The 19417-nt window shown below is 41.3% G+C and overlaps 1 protein-coding gene across 1 annotated transcript in view; it reads left to right on the top strand.

Annotated features, from left to right (window-relative positions):
- ANO2 (anoctamin 2) overlaps positions 1-19417 on the top strand; it is a 319011-nt gene that overhangs the window by 166225 nt on the left and 133369 nt on the right. Inside the window, exons 13-14 of the mRNA XM_042948267.1 lie at positions 1430-1512; positions 7747-7857. Of these exons, the coding sequence (XP_042804201.1) occupies positions 1430-1512; positions 7747-7857 (194 nt within the window). The remainder of the gene's footprint in view (positions 1-1429; positions 1513-7746; positions 7858-19417) is intronic.

Raw genomic sequence — 19417 nt, 5'->3', positions numbered from 1 at the left:
TAACAAGGAGATGACTTAGCAGCAGTGCAAGTGTGAGGTTGTGTGTTGACAAACCGAGGGAATGGATTCAGACAGATGGGTTGGGCCGCATATACAGGATCCCCCCCATCCAGAGAGAAGAACTAGGCAATAAGGAGCCATTGAAAGTTTAGATGGGGGAGAGTGGGCATCTGCCCTCTCCCCACCCCTTCTTCACAGCCCAAATGCCATTGTTTTCGACTCCACTCAGGTGGTTTCTCTGGCAGCTAGCGCTCCCTCCGCTGCATGTCCACAGCTCTTATCTGTGCTGTTCTTTAGGCCCTGCTCACTCCATGCCTTGTATTTTAGTTATTGACAGTCTCTCCCCATAGACTATAAACAGTTTGAGAGCAAATCCACGTTAGTTTCCCCTGATCTCCCTCATGATGTCTAGAACAGTGTTGTATATGTTACAGATGATCTTAGGCCTGGTTCTTTTTGCAAGATTCAAATTGGTTCAAGCTTGCTCAGATAACAAGAGATTTGTTGTAAGAAAGCAAGAAGCAAGCTCATGGATGCAGGTAATGACAGGCAGCCAGGTGTCTGGGGAACTGGAGCTGGAGGAGCTACCGGAAACCATGGCCCTTCCTCTGTTCAGGTGCTGCATGGCTCGTCCCATGTCTGCTTCTCTTCGTGTCTCTTAGTTTCAGTTATCAAAAGGAGTACCAGCTTGCTCCATCAGCAGGTGTTAGGTGTTCAGTCCTCGTGTCACAAGCCCATGGGTGTTGGTTCTCCCTGGGGCGTGTTGGGCTATCCCTTTAAGGGGCTGCGGCTGGAGCAGGCAGACCTACCGGCATGCAGGTGTGGGAGGCGCACAGCAGCTACTTGCCGAACAAATGGAGGAATGGGTGAACGTCACTTAGGGGAGATTGCTCCATGAGCCACATGCAGGGGGCTCAGAAGGCTGAGACTGGGGTCAGTTAGGAGACTGTTACATGACCTCAGGTTGGGATGAGTGGGGCCCAGAGAAGGGAAGGGGTGCTGGGGACGGAAGGAAAGATGGAGAGTGAGAGCCGGCTGAGGAAGGTGCAGGAAGAAAGAATGTGTGTGGAGGCAAGATGAGGCTTGTCAAGAAAGACTACAGACCCTTCCCGTCTTATTTTCTTCATCCTTCCCTCCCTCCTTCATGTCTTGAGGTCTGTGTTTACCCTCTCTTCATAATCTAGAAGTGGGAAAGGCGCACGCAAGCATGTGTGCATGTGTATCTCCCTTTAAATATATGGAGTGAACAGTCAGGGATGTGGAATGTTTTGATCAGTTCCAGCTAGAAGTAGAAAGAAGGGAATAAGTGCTTTAAAGAGAGTCCCTAAATTTGAAATCAGTATGTTTATCCTTCACCTCCATTGGGGAACCTAAAGGGTACTCAAAATCTTCCCTTTAAAATTAATAGAACTTTTTCTCTCTTTTTAAGCTACCATGTTTCTTGAAAACTGGAAGAGATTGCAGATGCGACTGGGCTACTTCTGGGACCTGACTGGGATAGAAGAGGAAGAAGTGAGTTTCCTTGCATACTTCTCTGGGTCCTTTCTTGGTTTCACCCTGGAAATAGATCTCCTTGAGTGAGATGACCACTTAACATTTGCTGCCACATCAATCCATTGGCTCCATGGTCTTAGCTGTGGTTGATAGGCACTGAGGCCAAGAGTTCAAATCTCCACTCTTCTCTTGAGCTATAAAACATTGGACCTGATAGGTAGTCAGGTGGAAAAAGAGGTGGTATAAGAGAAAAGCCTTATGGTAGCTTTGGGATTTAACTTAACTTTTGAGATTTAATTTCTGTCTCTCATGTCATGGCTGCTAGTGTGCATGAAGCCAAAGGGTAGGAATCACTCTCATGTAGCCCAGAGCATGCATATGTAAGCCTACTGAGGGTCAAGGGAGAGGTGTGGGTGCCAGATGCTGATTGCCTTTGATGCCTGTGGAAGAAGAACCACTGAACTATTATAAGCCAGTACAGCATGTGTGAAACTAGAGGATGAGCTAAGGGCAAAGGATAGGCCCTTCTGGAGTCTAGTTTTATGGACAGATGATATTGAAAAGACTGAAAACAAATCAGCCGTCCCCCTGGGCTCTTATGAGAACCAGGTCCACAGTCCTGATGTTGGCAAACTGGCAATGAGTAGTATGTGCATGGTTGCTCACAGTTCTTATCTGTTTCCACACACTACCAGTGACTGAACAGTAAATGTGAATATTGGGTAGGCACTCCTGATATCGTGAACATTGTTGATGAGGTACTGGGAACGGTGTCTAGAAAGATCAAGGGACACTTGCATTTGCCTGAGTACCCACATGCAAAGGCTGGCCACAAGCATTATGGCGGCTACATGGAGAGCAGGCCTTTTCTGTATTCTCCCATAGTAATTGATGTGCCTCGCCTTACACTCGGGATCTTTGTGAGTCCCTATGTCTGTAGCATGACATCATTTCTTCTCCTTGATGCTATAATTGGGCAGGTGGGCATTCCATTACCATGCACTGAGTACATGGGCTCACTGTATTCCAGTCCTGTGCATTGAACATATGCCCGGGGACTGACGGCATCATGGGTTCCATGGCAAATCAGGGAATGTGCATGTGGATTCTACCTTCAGAGAGGATACAAATGAGGAAGATAAGCAACAGAGAATAATGAAGGCAATTGCCTTTCTTGGGGGAGAATGCCCAAATGAGTGCTTCCAATAAAAGAGCTGTAGAAGTGGGACTGTGGGTGTGACCTGATTGGGACATCCTTATCCTGTTGGTTCCAGTTGCTTCAGCAGAGAGAGAGACAGGGGAGTTATGGCCAGGTGTGGGGGTAGTGGTGGCGGGAGCTCCCACTCTCCTAATGAAGGGCCTAGCATGTCTCCAAAGAAGAGAAGAAGAAACATCCTGGCATCCAAGCCTGCCTGGGGCCAGAGACCAGCTAAGTGTGTGGGCTAAGTAGAGCTGAGGATGCCAGCAAGTCTCTGTTAGGAGGTATAAACACATTCACACAGAGAAAGGCATTGGTTGTGACTCAGTTCCCTCAAAATCTCAGTCACAGGCCCCTGCCAGGGGTGGCCATATGATCCATTTTCTTTAGTAGCCATGTTTCCTGTTTTCTGATGAACCCAGCGAGCAGTGGTAACTTCATGGGAGGTACATGATTTCAGGAACTCATGTGCAGGGTGAGAGTGGTCTGGCCAAGACTGGGTTTACAACAATGAGGTGGTCCTCATGGGCTCTGGTCACTCCTGATGGGTGAGGTTACTGCAAGGCAGGTTGGTTCTACAGCATGGTTGGTGTGCCTTGAGTGTGCAAGCCCAGGGCCAGGCATGGCTGAGAGGAAGGGAGGACAACCTTGTCTTTTCCTTTAATGTGTTTATATTTCAAACTAGGATATCAAACACACTTTAAGTTCAGTTCAGTCTGAACATACCCAGTAAGCACCAACTATGTACCAAGTTTTGATATGCAATATGGAATTATGTCGGGTGGTCTCTGAGCATCTCCAAAGGGTTCTATTCAACTAGGGTGCTGTCTGGTCTCTAATATTTAGAACGCAATGGTAAATATGTGATAGAAATTCCTTTTGGCTAATGTAGCCAGAAAAAGAAATGCCTTTTTAAAAATTTGTTTTGTTTTTATCAGAGTTTTGAAGACTGGTCAAATTCCATTGAAGAAAATTTCAAAGGGAAGAAAGGGTACCCACAGGAGGAAACAGCAGGCAGAAGTCTTGATCCGGGAAGCTAGGGGTATAGATCAGAAACAGTGAGATGATGGGAAGGTGCAGTTGGCTGTGGGAACAGGTTTGGGGATGTAGTGGTGGACAAAGCAACAAATATAGGCATGCACTCAGGTCGGGGTGGTTACTGATGGCTGCTGTGCATCTCCTGTAGGTCATGGGAAGTCATGGAGGGCAGGATAGGAAGGTGTTTATGACTTTACAAGATTCCTTATCTGAAGTGTTGTGGGCAGGTTTAACCTGCATTCAGGCGAGGAGCAAGAGGATGGCGGGTATGACTTGGGCATTGGGGAGTGGGAGGCAGGGGCCCTTGGAGGTCATGATTAGAAGTTATTTCTATTTTAACCAGATTGTATCTCTAGGAATCAGGAATATTCCCATGGTCAGCTGTCTGTAGTCCTAAGATGTTATGCTTCCCCGTGGTCTTCACTAGGAAACACTTACCTCCTCAGGGGAGAGGAGAGTGGTTAACTCACCGGGACAAAGGCTCATTTCCCCTCTGTCCTTCCCACCTGGGGGGAACCCACCATGTGGGCCACCCCAGGAAGGGTTAAACAAGTGGGATGCCTCAAGTCTAGGTTGTAAACCAGGGAGAAGTGGAAGGAGGCTAGAGACTGCTTTCTTTCAGGGCAGGGAAGGACGTGAAAAACCAAACCCAAGAGCCAACTTCTTGGGTCAGTGTGTCCCCTGCCTGAGGGACTTCCCTGTGGAACCAGCAGGGGCACCTCAAGGGATTTACTTTGGATTCTGTTCTTGTTGAAGGGAGGCCTGCAAGATCTCAAGAGTCTTTCCCTGTGAGGTGGGATGATCTTCAGCTCAGTGGGCCTCATTTGCCTCATTAGCTTCTGTCAGACCCCAGGTGTTCCTCTTAGAGAGTGTGGCCTTGTCTGAACACAGATATCCTCCCCTCAATCTCTCTCCCATCCATCATCTGTCATATCAAGCTTTAGATGACCCAGCTGGTTTCCTATCACATAGGAAGCAAAATCCTCTACCTGCCTTTTCTGACCTCAGCACATGTCATTCTCCTCCTTGCTCAGACCTTCCAGCCATGTAGACCTTCATTCTTTCCCATGCTCGTTCTAGTCTTTGCACTGGCTGTCACCTCTGCCTAGAATGCTGCAGTCTCCACATGGCCTATCTTTTCTTGACTTTTCCATACCAAAACATTACCATCCTCTGACTGGCCTTCTCAGAATCCCCATTCTAAAGCAGCCATCCTATTTTATTTCTTCCATTGTTCTTATCCCTATCTGCTGGTTTCTTATGTGTGTGTGTGTTTGCTTACTGTCACCTTCCTCCACTTGAAGATAAGCTCCTCGAGAGGAGGGACCCATTGTGACCTCAGAGCTTGGAAAAAGGCTCAGAGCACAGTAGGAGCTTGGGAACTCTTTGATGAAGGCACTTGTTGAACATATCTCTGGATTTACCTCTTTAGATCATCTCAGAGAAGGCTGGTCCTGAGTTGGCCTGGTGCCATCCTTCAGCCAGTTCCTGAGGAGACCAACCAGGTGGAAGTAGCCTTGGGAAATATTTCCCGGAGTCTTGGTGGGAGGAGTTATATGTTTGTGATGATTTTACATCAGACCACCAATCCAGAGAGGCCGTGTATGGGGAACATCAGAAATAAGAAGGACCTATCCATGGCTGGGTGCATTGGAGCAACCCTCACAGGGACTAGATTCTGCTCTGGCCATGAGCTCAGTTGTCCAGCCCTCTGCCTTTGAAGAATTCTGTAACCTCACCTGACCTTCTTGGCTACCAACAGAGAGATCCTTGTCTGACCTGCCTCAGCTAGATGCAGAGCAGCCTAACTCTGCTTTGAGAGTCTTGGACTTCTGTTTATGCACCAAGAATGCTCGGCTTGTTCCAAACAGAGGAGGGGTTCTGAATGGGGGCCCAGTGTGGGGTGAGGTGAGCCATAGCCACCACTAGAGGAATGCAGAGACATGCCTGATGGCGTGGCACATCTTTGGAAAGTCAGAGGCAGGTTGAGAGCAGCCTCCTAGTCAAGTAGGGAAAGTTCCTCAGCCCCTTTTCAGGGTATGAAAGGTAGAAACAACTCTAGCTTGAGGGGGGTTAGAATCCACATTATGGTACTCACCAAAAGGATATTGCTATGGTTTTTTAATTAAAATCTTCCATGGAGGGGCACCTGGGTGGCTCAGTCGGTTAAGCATCTGACTTCAGCTCAGATCATGATCTTGTACTCCATGAGTTCAAGCCCCACGTCAGGCTCTGTGCTGACAGCTCAGAGCCTGGAGCCTGCTTCAGATTCTATGTCTCCTTCTCTCTCTGCCCCTCTACCTCCCATGCTTGCTCTCTCTCTCTCAGAAATAAACATTAAAAAAATAAAAAAATCTTCCATGGAAATAATATAGATAAAAAGTGGCCAGATTTCAGAGGCCATGGAGGACAACTTCAAACCCCATTTCTCAAAGTATTCCTATAGGATGTTAATTTTTGGAGCAAAGGGTTTTTTTGTAAGAAATGGTGGCTTTAAAAAAATTAAGCAAGTGTCTTCACAGTAAAACTTTTCAGAGCTTCTAATATGCTCATTGTGACTCTCAGGTGATATCTTGTATGGGCTTTTCCAATCTCTTAGACCCTGAAATCCCTTTTTAGCTAAAACTCTTTTGGCACACACATTAGGAAATGATGTGGTAGAGAATGGATGAAGGTGAGAGACAAAATCAGTGAGCTTCACAAGCATTTAGAGATTCCCGGGTGCTCTGCATAGTGCTAATTACTGTGAAAAATACAAAATAAGACAGTTTTGGTAGCAGATCCTCATATTAGGAGACTCTCACATGCAAAACAGCTAGGAAAAAATAAAAGAAATATACATAATTGAGAACTATCTGTGGTACAAACTATGCAACTCTAGGCTATTCAAGAGGAAGGAGATTCCCCCAGGCATGCTGCCGCAGAGAAGTCCTGGAAGGGACGGGGCTGATGCATCCTTGGAGATTGGTAATGACAGGGTGCCTTAAAACCCTTCAATAGCATCACCCCCTGTTGCAGTGGTTATGCTTATAAGTCACATGCATGGTTTCTCCTCTCCAATGTTATGAATGTCCTGGGAAAGCCAAAGACTGGTCAGGAGCCTAGCTTGTTTGGCTTTTGGAATCTCTGACGTCTGAGCAGTGGTAAAGAAATGTGTGTACTCTGGGTCAACTCTGAGCCAGTGCCTGAACCCTTGCCTACAAGTTATCGATAAATGATGCGGGAACATGAAGTCCTCACACCTGTAGATATTTGTCCTTGGACGCTGTAGGGAAGACCTGCCAATGAGGCCAGGTGTACACTGTTAAATTCTCTTTGAAGTAAGTCCTGCATCTTCCTGCTTCAGCATCTGCATTGGTTTGACCGTAGTCCTCTTGATTAGTTAGTCTCTTTCCCCTGCCTAGTGACTCACTATTCAGGTTTATATTGCTGAATGGCTCAGTGATATCTCTTGAGCATTGGTGTACTTGCCAATGAGTTAGTCACCTAGGTTGTACAGGAAACAGGTTCAGGCAAGTGAGTTTTAAGATTCCCTGTGGCCATCTTTAGCTTTGATGTTTATTGGTCGCCATTTTAGCTTGCAGAATAATGGAGCAGGAAGTTTTGCTGTTGCCCTAACTCCCAGCTGTGGGGCACATCTGTTTCTCTGGCTGGGATTTGGCTCATTGAAACTTAAAGTTTGAGGTATGAGGATAGTTAGTAGGACAACCAGATGCTTCTGTTTGTATCAGCTGCCCAGTTAATGTTTCCTCTCTCCTTTCTCAACACTGGCGCCATCCCCAGGAACGTGCCCAGGTTTGGTTTTCAGTGTGGTAACAACTATTGTGTGTTCCTTCCCTCTCCCCCACATTGTGTTCCTGGTCTAGACTCCTTGTGATCGTGTGTGGTGTTCATATCCAAATAGCATTCGATCCTAAGTCCTGACTTTATACCGTACTCGTAGTGTCTGATTATCACCCACAGGCCAGGGGCTCTTCTGCCTGCTTACTTACTACTCTTTGACTCTTGGGTTTTAGGAACACTCCCGGCCTGAGTATGAAACCAAAGTTCGAGAGAAAATGTTAAAGGCAAGTGGCAAGTCGGTGGTCCAGAAATTGGGCACCAATATGGCTGAGGATGAAGATGAGGTAAGTTGCTGGTGCTTGTTGCTCGCCATCTTCTTCGTTTCTGAAGGTGCTTTGTCATTTCATTTGGAATGCCTTCATCAGAGACTGGGCTGTGAGAAGAGGTTGACAGGAGTGGGACAGGAGGGGATGATTCATGACACATTCCGTTGACCTGCACTCAGAGCAGGCTTTTGCCATGACTTGATTTGTCTCTCTTTCTGGATGGTGGTGTCTGGCCAAAATGGGAGAGTAGGTTGGAGAAGAAAGAAACAGTTTCAGTGCAGGACTGAATCACCTAAATACCTAATAATGATAACTACCACCATACTAACTAGCACAATGGCTGTTAACCCTTGTCGAATGCTTGCTCTAGGCTAGATGCCATTCTAAGTGCATTATATTATCTTATTTTCATGGTAAATTTATGATGCTGGCATTCTTATTAGGCAAATGAAAACTAATGACAAAAGTTATGTTCATAGCTTAAGTCAGTTGCCAGAAATCACCCAGCCAGTAAATGGTGAGTAGATCTGGGATTCTGTACATCTCTGACGGTCTGTGCATCTAACCACTACATGCAATACTGCCCTTCGAGTGCAGTGAAGAAGTCCAAGCAAGACATGGCTCTTAGGGCCAGCCGAGGCAAATTCATGCCTGTGTTCACTTGAGCTACTCATAAAAAGTTCCTTACATTTCATTTTATCTGGGTGGGCTTTCACAAGTAGGAATGTGATGGTGAACATGTCTTCCGAGTCCTATTTCTGAGTTTTACGGTGGCATTCAGACATTAAAACAGAGCTTCAGAATCTGTGCTGTGATCTGTAAATACACATAGTGTGTGTGAGCTGGGGGTACAGTGTGGGGGGCTCCTCTTTGGCAGTGCCTGTCTTCTCTGAGTGCCACCCTTCTTTGAAACTGTGTGTGTGTGTGTGTGTGTGTGTGTGTGTGTGTGTGTTTATGTCTTTCCTAATCTGGTTCCTGAAAAAAATCAACAAGATTGGAAATCTGTTGTTTTTGCATGTGTCTTTTCTCCATCTTGGCTTTGAATTCAAATTTCATTTAATTTTACATTCTTAAAGTTGGAACCATTCATGTTAACATGCAAATTTATTCAAGCACCAAAACAGAAGAATGTGGTGTTTTTGAGGCCAGAACACTGGCTTTTTTCTTCTTTCTTTCTTTCTCTCTTTTCTTTCTTTCTTTCTTAAAGAAAACAGGACTTAGAAGAGAAAGAGCATGGCTCTCTGAGTTATTATTTTTTTTTTCCTAGACAAAAAGTAAGTCCAAGACCACCAATTATTCAGGGAAATAATGAATTCATTCTTAGGACAGACTAATCATCACCACCACCCTCATCAGAAAGCAAGAAGTCTGTGTTCTCAGCTTTAGCAACTCCATGCAACCTTCTTTCTCCACCCTAGAGCAATATACAATGGATAATTTTATGGAAATCACATGTAACTTTTATTGACCACTGACTCATTTAATTTTAATTCCATGGACGGGATGCCAAGGAGCTGGAATTGCGTACATTGAGACTGTGGTTCTAATATAAACTTTGCTTGGATATATATGCATGATAGGTCACATAACTTTCAGGAACCATGAATAATTGAAAAACATCTGAATGCATTATGAATGATACATATGTTTATGTTTTAGCATTCAACATCTATTTCCATTACACTGTTGAGAATGCAAAGCTCAAAGCATCTAATGTCTTATGGGCACTGGGGAGAAAATGACCTTCCCGATTGAGCAGTGAGAGAAGAAAATGGCTTGGAATGTGATTGTCAACATCCTTCTTCTGTTCCCTCCATTCTGTTAATACTGTAAATCTTCTGTTCCTGCTGTAAGTCTAGCCAAAGATGGGAGATGAAGGGAGGAGCACGTGTTGCTGTCTGATGGGAGGGATGCTGCTCTTGCCTACTGGAAGAGTTGAGGTCAATACCCACTGTATAACATGGCTCTGGAGACCCTCTCATGTGTGGGATATTTAGGAAAGGCCCCTTCTGCTGGGGAATAGACAGGGACAAAGAACCAAAATTTAGCTGGTGGTCTTGGATATGCCTCTTGTCATCCCAGAGGATCCTCTTGGCTCTGCCTTGACTGTGACCCCGAGTCTGCATATCCTCACCTCTCTTTACTTTCCTTCCAGTTGGATGATAAGCTACCACTTATTGAGACCCAGAGCAGTATGGGAATTTGCCCAAGACCATATAATGTGTGTGGGGAAGCTGGTAGTCAAACTTAGCTTCACCCGATCCCCAAGGCCTATTGCTTTTTTATTTAATTTTGAAGATATCAACCCCATTTTTAAAGACCTCTTTATTGAGATTTAGTCCTCAGACCATAAAATTCACCCACATAAAATGTACGATTCAATAGCTTTTAGTATATTCACAGATTTGTGCAGCATTTCTACCATCTAAGTTTAAAATATTTTTTTAAGGTTTATTTATTTACTTGATGAGAGAGAGCAAGCGAGCACACAGGGAAGGGGCAGAGAGAGGGAGAGAGAGAATCCAAAGTAGGCTCCACACTGTCAGTGCTGAACCTGATGTGGAGCTGGGACTTACAAACCGTGAGATTATGACCTGAGCCGAAATCAAGAGTAAGATGCTTAACCAACTGAGCCACCCGGGCACCCCTCAAATATTTTTATCACCCCAAAAAGAAACCCTATACCTAGTAGTTACTAAACTCTGGAAAAACAACTAATCTACTTTCTTTTTCTATAGATTTGCCTATTCTGGGGCCCCTGGGTGGCTCAGTCAGTGAAGTATCTGACTCTTGGTTTCAGCTCAGGTCATGATCTCACAATTCATGAGTTCAAGCTCTGCATCGGGCTCCATGCTGACAGCGCAGAGCCTGTTTGGGATTCTCTCTCTTCTCCTCTCTCTCTGACCCTCCCGCATGCACACTTTCTCTCTCTCTCTTCTCTGTTTCTCTCTTTCAAAATAAATTAAAAAAATACAATAAAAAATAATTTGCCTATTTTGGGTTTTCATGTCAATGGTATCATGAAAAAAATGTAGTATTTAGCTGCTTTCACTTGGAAAAATGTTTTCATGATTCATCCATGTTTTAGCTACATCAGTATTTCATACTTTTTTATTGCCAAGTAATATTACATAGTTTAGATATACCTCCTTTATCAATTGGTATGATAAAGCCACTTGGATGGCTTCCACCTTTGGGCTGTTATCAATAATGGTGCTATGAATATGTGTGTACAAGTTTTTGTGTGGATGCATGTTTTCATTTCTCTTGGATTTATAGGTAAGAGTGGAATAATTGGGTCACACAGTAGCTCCATATTTAACAAGTTGAAGACCTGCCATACTATTTCCCAAAGTAACTGTACCATTTTACAGTCTAACCATACAATGTATGGTTTCTCCACATCTCAGCAACACTTGCTATTATCTTTTTTATTTTATCTATCCTAGTTGTGTGAAGTGGCATTTCACTGTGGTTTTAATTAGCATATCTCTAATGACTAATAATGTTGAACATCTTTTCATGTACTTGTTGGCTGTTTGTATGCCTTCTTTGGAGAAATGCCTATTCAAATCCTTTGCCCATTTTTTACTTTTTATTTTATTTTTATTTTTTTTAAGTTTGTTTATTTATTTATTTATGTATTTATGTATGTATGTATGTATGTATGTATTTATTTATTTATTTATTTTGAGAAAGAGAGAGTGGGGGGAGGGACAGAGAGAGAGGGAGAGAGAATCCCAAGCAGGCTCCACGTTGTCAGTGCAGAACCCAAAGCGGGGCTTGATCTCATGTACTGTGAGATCCTGACCTGAGCCGAAATCAAGAGTTGGACATTTAACTGACTGTGCCACGCAAGTGCCCTCTTTGCCCATTTTTTAAATTGTTCTCTTATGATCATGTTGTAAGAGTTATTTAATAATCTAAATACCAATCCAATATATAATATGATTTACAAATATTTTCTCCTGTTGAATGGATATTGTTTTTTAATTTTATTGATGATACAATTCAAAGCACAAAAAGTTTTGTTGTAATTCAAATTATATGTATTTCCTTTTGTCACTGGGGCTTTTGTATCATATCCAAGAAATCATTGCCTAGTTCAAGGTCATAGACATATACTCCTAGGTTTTCTTCCAAGGGATTTTTGTGTTGGCTCTTATATTTTTAGGTGTATGATCCATTTTGAGTTAATTTTTATGTATTAGTTAACTAACTAAGGTGTCCAAATTCTTGTTTTTTGTTTGTTTTTGCATGTGGATATTCAATTGTCTAGCACTATTTGTTGAAAGACTATTATCTCTACTGAATTATATTGACATCCTCATCAAAAATCTATTCAATATAAATGTAAGAATTTGTTTCTGGACACTCAATTGTATTCTGTTAACCCATGTGTCTATCTTTATGCCAGTGCCACATTGTCTTGATTACTACACTTGTGTAATAAGTTTTGAAATTGGGAATGTGACTTTGACTTTGTGCTTCTTTTTTAAAATTGTTTTGATGATTCTGGGTGCCTTGCATTTCCATATGAATTTCATAACCAGCTTATCAATTTCTGTAAAAAACACATGCTAGGATTTGTGATAGGAACTGAGTTGAATCTATAGGTTAATTTAGGAATATTGCCATCATAATACTATTAAGTCTTTTTTTTTTAATTTTTAGTGTTTATTTATTTTTGAGAGAGAGAGAGAGAGAGAAAGAGCGAGAGAGCAGGGTAGGGAGAGGGAGAGAGAGGGAGACACAGAAACTGAAAAGGCTCCAGGCTCTGAGCTGTCAGCACAGAGCCTGATGTGGGGCTCGAACCCATAGACCATGAGATCTTGACCTGAGCCAAAGTCAGACATTTAACCGAATGAGCTACCCAGGCGCCCCACACTATTCTTATAATCTATGAGCGTGATGTATCTTTCTATTTACTTAGATCTTATTTAGTTCCTTTCAACAATGTTTTATATTTTCAGTGTAGAAGTCTTGTACATATTTTGTTAAATTTGTTTGTAATTATTTTATTCTTTTTGATGCTATTGCGAATCGTTCTTAATTTCTGTTTTGCATTATTCATTGCTAACATATAGAAATATAATTGATTTTGTATCCCACAACTTTGGTGAACTCATTTTTTAATTCTAATAGTTTTTAGTGAACTCCTTATGATTTTCTATGTATAAGATCATGTTATCTGTGAATAGAGATAGTTTTACTTCTTCCTTTCCCAATCTGGATGCATTTTATTTCTGTCTCTATCTCTTTTTTTCTAGCTAATTGCTCTGACTACAATCTCTTGTACAATGTTGAATAGAAGTGAGGAGAACAGACTTCCTTGTCTTGTTCTTGATCTTGATCTTAGGAGAAAAAAAAATTAGTCTTTCACCATTAAGTGTGATGTTAGCTGTGGCCCATTGCTTTTTTGTTCTCTCTTTGTAAAGCTTCCCAGAAAACAATTTACATCACATAAACACGATGCTTATTTGAAATGAAACATTCTATACTGTAATGAGGTGGTAACTACATGTCCACATTCGGGAGAGACAGTGTGGTATGGCCCAAGGCTGGCTGGCTGGGTCATGGTACTTTCATCAGGTAGTTGAGCTTTTCTCTGGGTCTTTTCTGCTTCGGCTGTCACATGGGAAGATTGAGTTATAGCCTCTGTGGTTCTGAGAGTTGGTGACTTTCTTTGTTTATGTGAGAGATGATGTTGGCCGTTAGCCCATAACTTTGGGGCATAGACTGTCTCTTATTTGTCTTAGGTGGTGTTAATTTGGATATTCTTACATCTGTTTTTTAAATATGCCTTTTTAAAAAGTTTTACTTTAATTCCAGTTAGTTAACAACAGTGTAATATTAACTTCAGGAGTATAATATAGTGATTCCACACTTCCATACAACACCCGGTGCTCAAGTGTCCTCCTTAATCCCTATCACCTACTTAACCCCTCCCCCTGCCCACCTCCCCTCTGGTAACCATCAGTTTGTTTTCTATAGGTAAGAGTCTGTTTCTTGGTTTGCCTCTCCCTCTCTCTTTTTTTCCCCTTTGCTCATTTGTTTTGTTTCTTAAATTCCACATATGAGTGAAATCATATGGTATTTGTCTTTCTCTGACTTATTTCGCTTAGCATAATACTCTGTAGCTCCATCCATGTCTTTGCAAATGGCAAGATTTAATTCTTTTTTATAGCTCAGTAATATTCCTCTGTGTGTGTGTGTGTGTGTGTGTGTGTGTGTGTGTGTGTATGTGTGGTATATATACCACCTCTTCTTTATCCATTCATCAGTTGATGGACTCTTGGGCTATTTCCATATTTTGGCTATTGTAGATAATGCGGCTATATGCATCAGGGTGCATGTATCCCTTTGAATTAGCATTTTTGTGTCCTTTGTTTTTAATTTTTTTTTAACCTTAATTTTTTTGAGACAGAGAGAGACAGAGCATAAATGGGGGAGGGTCAGAGAGAGAGGGAGACACAGAATCCAAACCAGGCTCCAGGCTCTGAGCTGTCGGCACAGAGCCCGACGCGGGGCTTGAACTCACAGACCCTGAGATCACAACCTGAGCCGAAGTCAGACGCTCAACCGACTGAGCCACCCAGGCGCCCCCGCATTTTTGTATCCTTTGGGTAAATAACCTAGTAGTGCAATTGCTGGATCATAGGGTAGTTCTGGTTTTTTTTTTAATGTTTATTTATTTTTGAGAGAAAGAGAGACAGAACATGAGCAGAGACAGAGGGAGACACAGATTCTGATGCAGGCTCCAGGTTCCAAGCTGTCAGCACAGAGCCCTATGTGGGGCTTGGGCTCACAAACTGTGAGATCATGATTTGAGCCAAAGTCATATTCTTAACCAACTAAGCCATCCAGGTGCCCCAGGATAGTTCTATTTTTAACTTTTTGAAGAACCTCCATACTGTTTTCCAGAGTGGCTGCACCAGTTTGCATTCCCACCAACAGTGCCAGAGGGTTCCTTTTTCTCCACATCCTCGACAACACTTTTTGTTCTTGCATTTTTTATTTTAGCCATTCTGACAGGTGTGAAGTGATATCTCATTTTGATTTGTATTTCCCTGATGAACAGTGATGTTGAGCATCTTTTTATGTGTCTGTTGGCCATTTGTTATGTCTTCTCTGGAAAAATGTCTTTTCATGTCTTTTGCCCATTAAAAAAATTTTTTTTAAGTTTATTTATTTTTGAGAGAGAGATAGAGCAAGTGGGGGAGGGATAGAGGGGGAAAGAGAGAATCTCAAGCAGGCTCCACACTGTCAGCATGGAGTATGATGTGGGCTTGAACTCACAAATTATAAGATCATGACCTGAACCAAAACCAATAGTTGAATGCTCAACTGACTGAGCCACCCAGGTGCCCCATCTTTTGCCCAATTTTTAATTGGATTATTCATCTTTGGGGTGTTGAGTTTTAGAAGTTCTTTATATATTTTGGATACTAATCCTTTATCAGATATGTCATTTGCAAATATCTTCTCCCATTCCATAGATTGCCTTTTTGTTTTAGTGATTGTTTTCTCATTGTGCAGAAGCTTTTTATTTTGATGAAGTCCCAATAGTTTATTTTTGCTTTTATTTCCCTTGCTTCAGAAGACATATTTAGAAGGAAGTTGCTACAGCAGATGTCAAAGAGGTTACTGCCTGTGTTCTCCTCTAGGATTTTTATGGTATCAGGTCTTACATTTAGATTTTTTTTAATTTTTAAATTTTTAAATTTATTTTTGAGAGAGAGAGAGAGACAGACAGAGCGAGAGCTGGGGAGGAGCAGAGAGAGAGAGAGAGAGAGAGACACCGAATCTGAAGCAGGCTCCGGGCTCTCAGCTGTCAGCACAGAGCCCGACATGGGACTCAAACTCACAAACTGTGAAATCATGCCCTGAACCGAAGTTGGATGCTTAACTGACTGAGCCACCCAGGCACCCCTCAGGTCTTACATTTAGGTCTTTAATCGGTTTTCCATTTATTTTTGTGTATGATATAAGAACATGGTCCAGTTTCCTTCTTTTCCATGTTGCTGTCCAGTTTTGCCAACATCATTTGTTGGAGAGGTTGTCTTTTTCCCATTGAATATTCTTTCCTGCTTTGTTGAAGATTAATTGACCATATAATTGTGGTTTCATTTCTGGGTTTTATGATCTATTAATCTATACGTCTGTTTTTATGCCAATACCATACTGTCATGATTTCTACAGCTTTGTTAGATAAGTTGACGTCTGGAATTGTGATGCCTCTAGCTTTGCTTTTCTTTTTCAAGGTTCCTTTGGCTATTTGGGGTCTTTTGTGGTTCCATATAAATTTTAGGATTGTTTGTTCTAGCTCTGTGAAAAATGCTATTGGTATTTTAATAGAGATTCCATTAAATGTGTAGATTGCTTTGGATACTATAGACATTTTAACAATATTTGTTCTTTTAGTCCATGAGCATGGAATGTTTTTCCATTTCTTTATGTTATCTTCAATTTCTTTCATCAGTGTTTTATGGTTTTCAGAGTACAGGTCTTTTGCCTCATTGGTTAGGTTTATTCATAGGTATCTTACTGTTTTTGGTGCAGTTGTAAGTAGGGTTGATACCTTAATTTCTTTTTCTATTGTTTCATTATTGGTATACAGAAATGCAGAAGATTTCTATATATTGGTTTTGTATCCTGTGATTCCACTGAATTTGTTTATTAGCTCAACAGTTTTTTGGTGGAGTCTTTTGGGTTTTCTGTCTGTAGTATCATGTCATCTGCAAATAGTGAAAGTTTTACTTCTTCCTTGCTGATATGGATGCCTTTTATTTCTTTTTGTTTTCTGCTGTGGCTAAGACTTTCAGAACTATGTTAAATAATAGTGGTAAAAGTGGACATCTCTGTCTTGTTCCAGACCATAAAGGAAAAGCTCTCAGTTTTTCCCTATTGAGGATGATAATGGCTGTGGGTTTTTCATTTATGGCCTTTATTATGCTGAGGTGTTCCCTCTAAACGTACTTTGTTGAGGGTTTGTATCATGAATGGATATTGTGCTTTGTCAGCTGTTTTTTCTGCATCTGTTGAGAGGATCATATGGTCCTTATCCTTTCTTTTATTCATGTGGTGTATCATGTTGGTAGATTTGCAAATATTGACTCACCCTTGCAACCCAGAAATAATTCTCACTTGATTGTGATGGGTGATTTTTTTTTTAATGTACTGTTGGTTTCTATTTGCTAGTATTTTATGGAGAATTTTTACATCCATGTTTATCGGGGATATTGGCCAGTAGTTCTCTTTTTTAGTGGAGACTTTATCTGGTTTTGGTATCAGGGTAATGCTGACTGCATAGAATGAATTTGGAAGTTTTCCTTCTTTTTTCATTTTTTAGAATAGTTTGAGAAGAATAGGTATTAACTTTATTATTATTTAAAAAAATTTTTTTTAATGTTTATTTATTTCTGAGACAGAGAGAGACACAGCATGAATGGGGGAGGGGCAGAGAGAGAAGGAGACAGAATCAGAAGCACGCTCCAGGCTCTGAGCTGTCAGCACAGAGCCAGATGCGGGGCTCGAACTCACAAACTGTGAGATCGTGACCTGAGCTGAAGTCGGCCACTCAACCTACTGAGGCACCCAGGCACCCCTTAACTTTAAATGTGTGGTAGAGTTCACCTGTGAAGCCATCTGGCCCTGGATTTTTGTTTTTTGGGAGTATTTTGATTACTGATTAAATTTCTCTGCTGGTTATCAGTCTGTTCAAGTTGTCTGTTTCTTTTGTTTCAGTTTTTCTTGTGTATATGTTACTAGAAATTTGTCCATTTCTTCCAGGTTGTCCAATTCGTTGACATATAGTTTTTCATAATATTCTCTTATAATTGTATTTCTGTGCTGTTAGTTGTTATTTCTCCTCTCTCATTTGTTGTTTTACTTGTGATTTTATTTGGGTCCTTTATCTTTTATTTTTGATAAATTTGGCTAGAGATTTATCACTTTTATTAATTTTTTCAAATAACCAGCTTCCTGGTTTCATTGATCTGTTCTATTGTTTGTTTTTTTTTTTTTTTTTTTTTTAGTTTCTATATCATTTATTTCTGCTCTTATATTTTTATTTCTTTTCTTCTGCTGGCTTTAGGCTTTATTTTCTTTTTCTAGCTCCTTTACATGTAAGGGTATATTGTTTATTTGAGAGTTTTCTTGCTTCTTGAAGTAAGCCTGTATTGCTATATACTTGCCTCAGAACTTCTTTTGCTGCATCTCAAACGTTTTGGACAATTTTGTTTTCATTTTAATTTGTTTCCATATATTTTTAAATTTCTTCTTTGATTTTCTGGTTGACCCATTCATTGTTTAGTAGCATGTTGTTTAACCTCCATGTATTTTTGGTCTTTCCAAATTTTTTCTTGTGTTTGACTATTTTCATAGTATTGTGGGCAGAAAAGAGGCATGGTATGATTTCAACATTTTTGTATTTGTTGAGGCCTGTTTTGTGAACTAATATGTGATCTATTCTGCAGAATGTTCCATGTGCACTTGAAAAGAATGTGTATTCTGCTGTTTTAGGATGGAGTGTTCTGAATATATCTGTGAAATCCATCTGGTACACTGTGTCATTCAAAGCCATTGATCCTTGTTTATTTATTTAAAAAAATTTTTTTAACGTTTATTTATTTTTGAGACAGAGAGAGACAGAGCATGAACAGGGGAGGGGCAGAGAGAGAGGGAGACACAGAATCTGAAACGGGCTCCAGGCTCTGAGCTGTCAGCACAGAGCCCGACGTGGGGCTCGAACTCACGGACCGTGAGATCATGACCTGAGCCGAAGTTGGACGCTTAACCGGCTGAGCCACCCAGCCGCCCCATCCTTGTTTATTTTGTTTACATGATCTGTCCATTGATGTAAGTGGGGTGTTAAAGACCCCTACTATTATTGTGTTATTATCAATGAGTTCCTTTATGTTTTTTTTAAATATGAAATTTATTGTCAAATTGGTTTCCATACAACACCCAGTAGTCATCCCAAAAGGTGCCCTCCTCAATACCCATCACCCACCCCCCTCCCTCCCACCCCCCATCAACCCTCAGTTTGTTCTCAGTTTTTAAGAGTCTCTTATGTTTGTTTTTAATTGTTTTATATATTTGGGTACTCCCATGTTAGGTGCATAAATACTTACAGTTGTTAGATCTTCTTGTTGGATTTTCCCCTTATGATTATATAATGCCCTTCTTTAGCTCTTGTTACAATCTTAGTTTTAAAGTCTAGTTCATCCAATATAAGTGTTGCTATTCCAGCTCTCTTTTGACATCCATTTGCATGATAAATGTTTCTCCATCTCCACCCTTTCAATCTGCAGGTGTCTTTTGGTCTGAACTGGGTCTGTTGTAGGCTTCTTACATATATTCTTATGATTTTCAAGGGTATAGGCATAGTGAGGATAGTAATAATAATAAAATTCTGAGTAATATTTAAGGCTTTACATGTTTTATTTCATATAGGTCTCAAAACCATTATTATCTCCAATTTATAAATGTGAAAAGGCTGAGGATTAAAGAAATGAACAACTTGCTCAAAGCTAATATGTGGCAGAATCAGAGTATGAGCCAGGCAGTCTGACTC

This window comes from Panthera leo, chromosome B4 (genome assembly GCF_018350215.1).
Source record: "Panthera leo isolate Ple1 chromosome B4, P.leo_Ple1_pat1.1, whole genome shotgun sequence".
Classification (NCBI taxonomy): domain Eukaryota; kingdom Metazoa; phylum Chordata; class Mammalia; order Carnivora; family Felidae; genus Panthera; species Panthera leo.
Note: the sequence above shows the minus strand (reverse complement) of the source record. Positions and strands in the feature narration are given on the sequence as shown.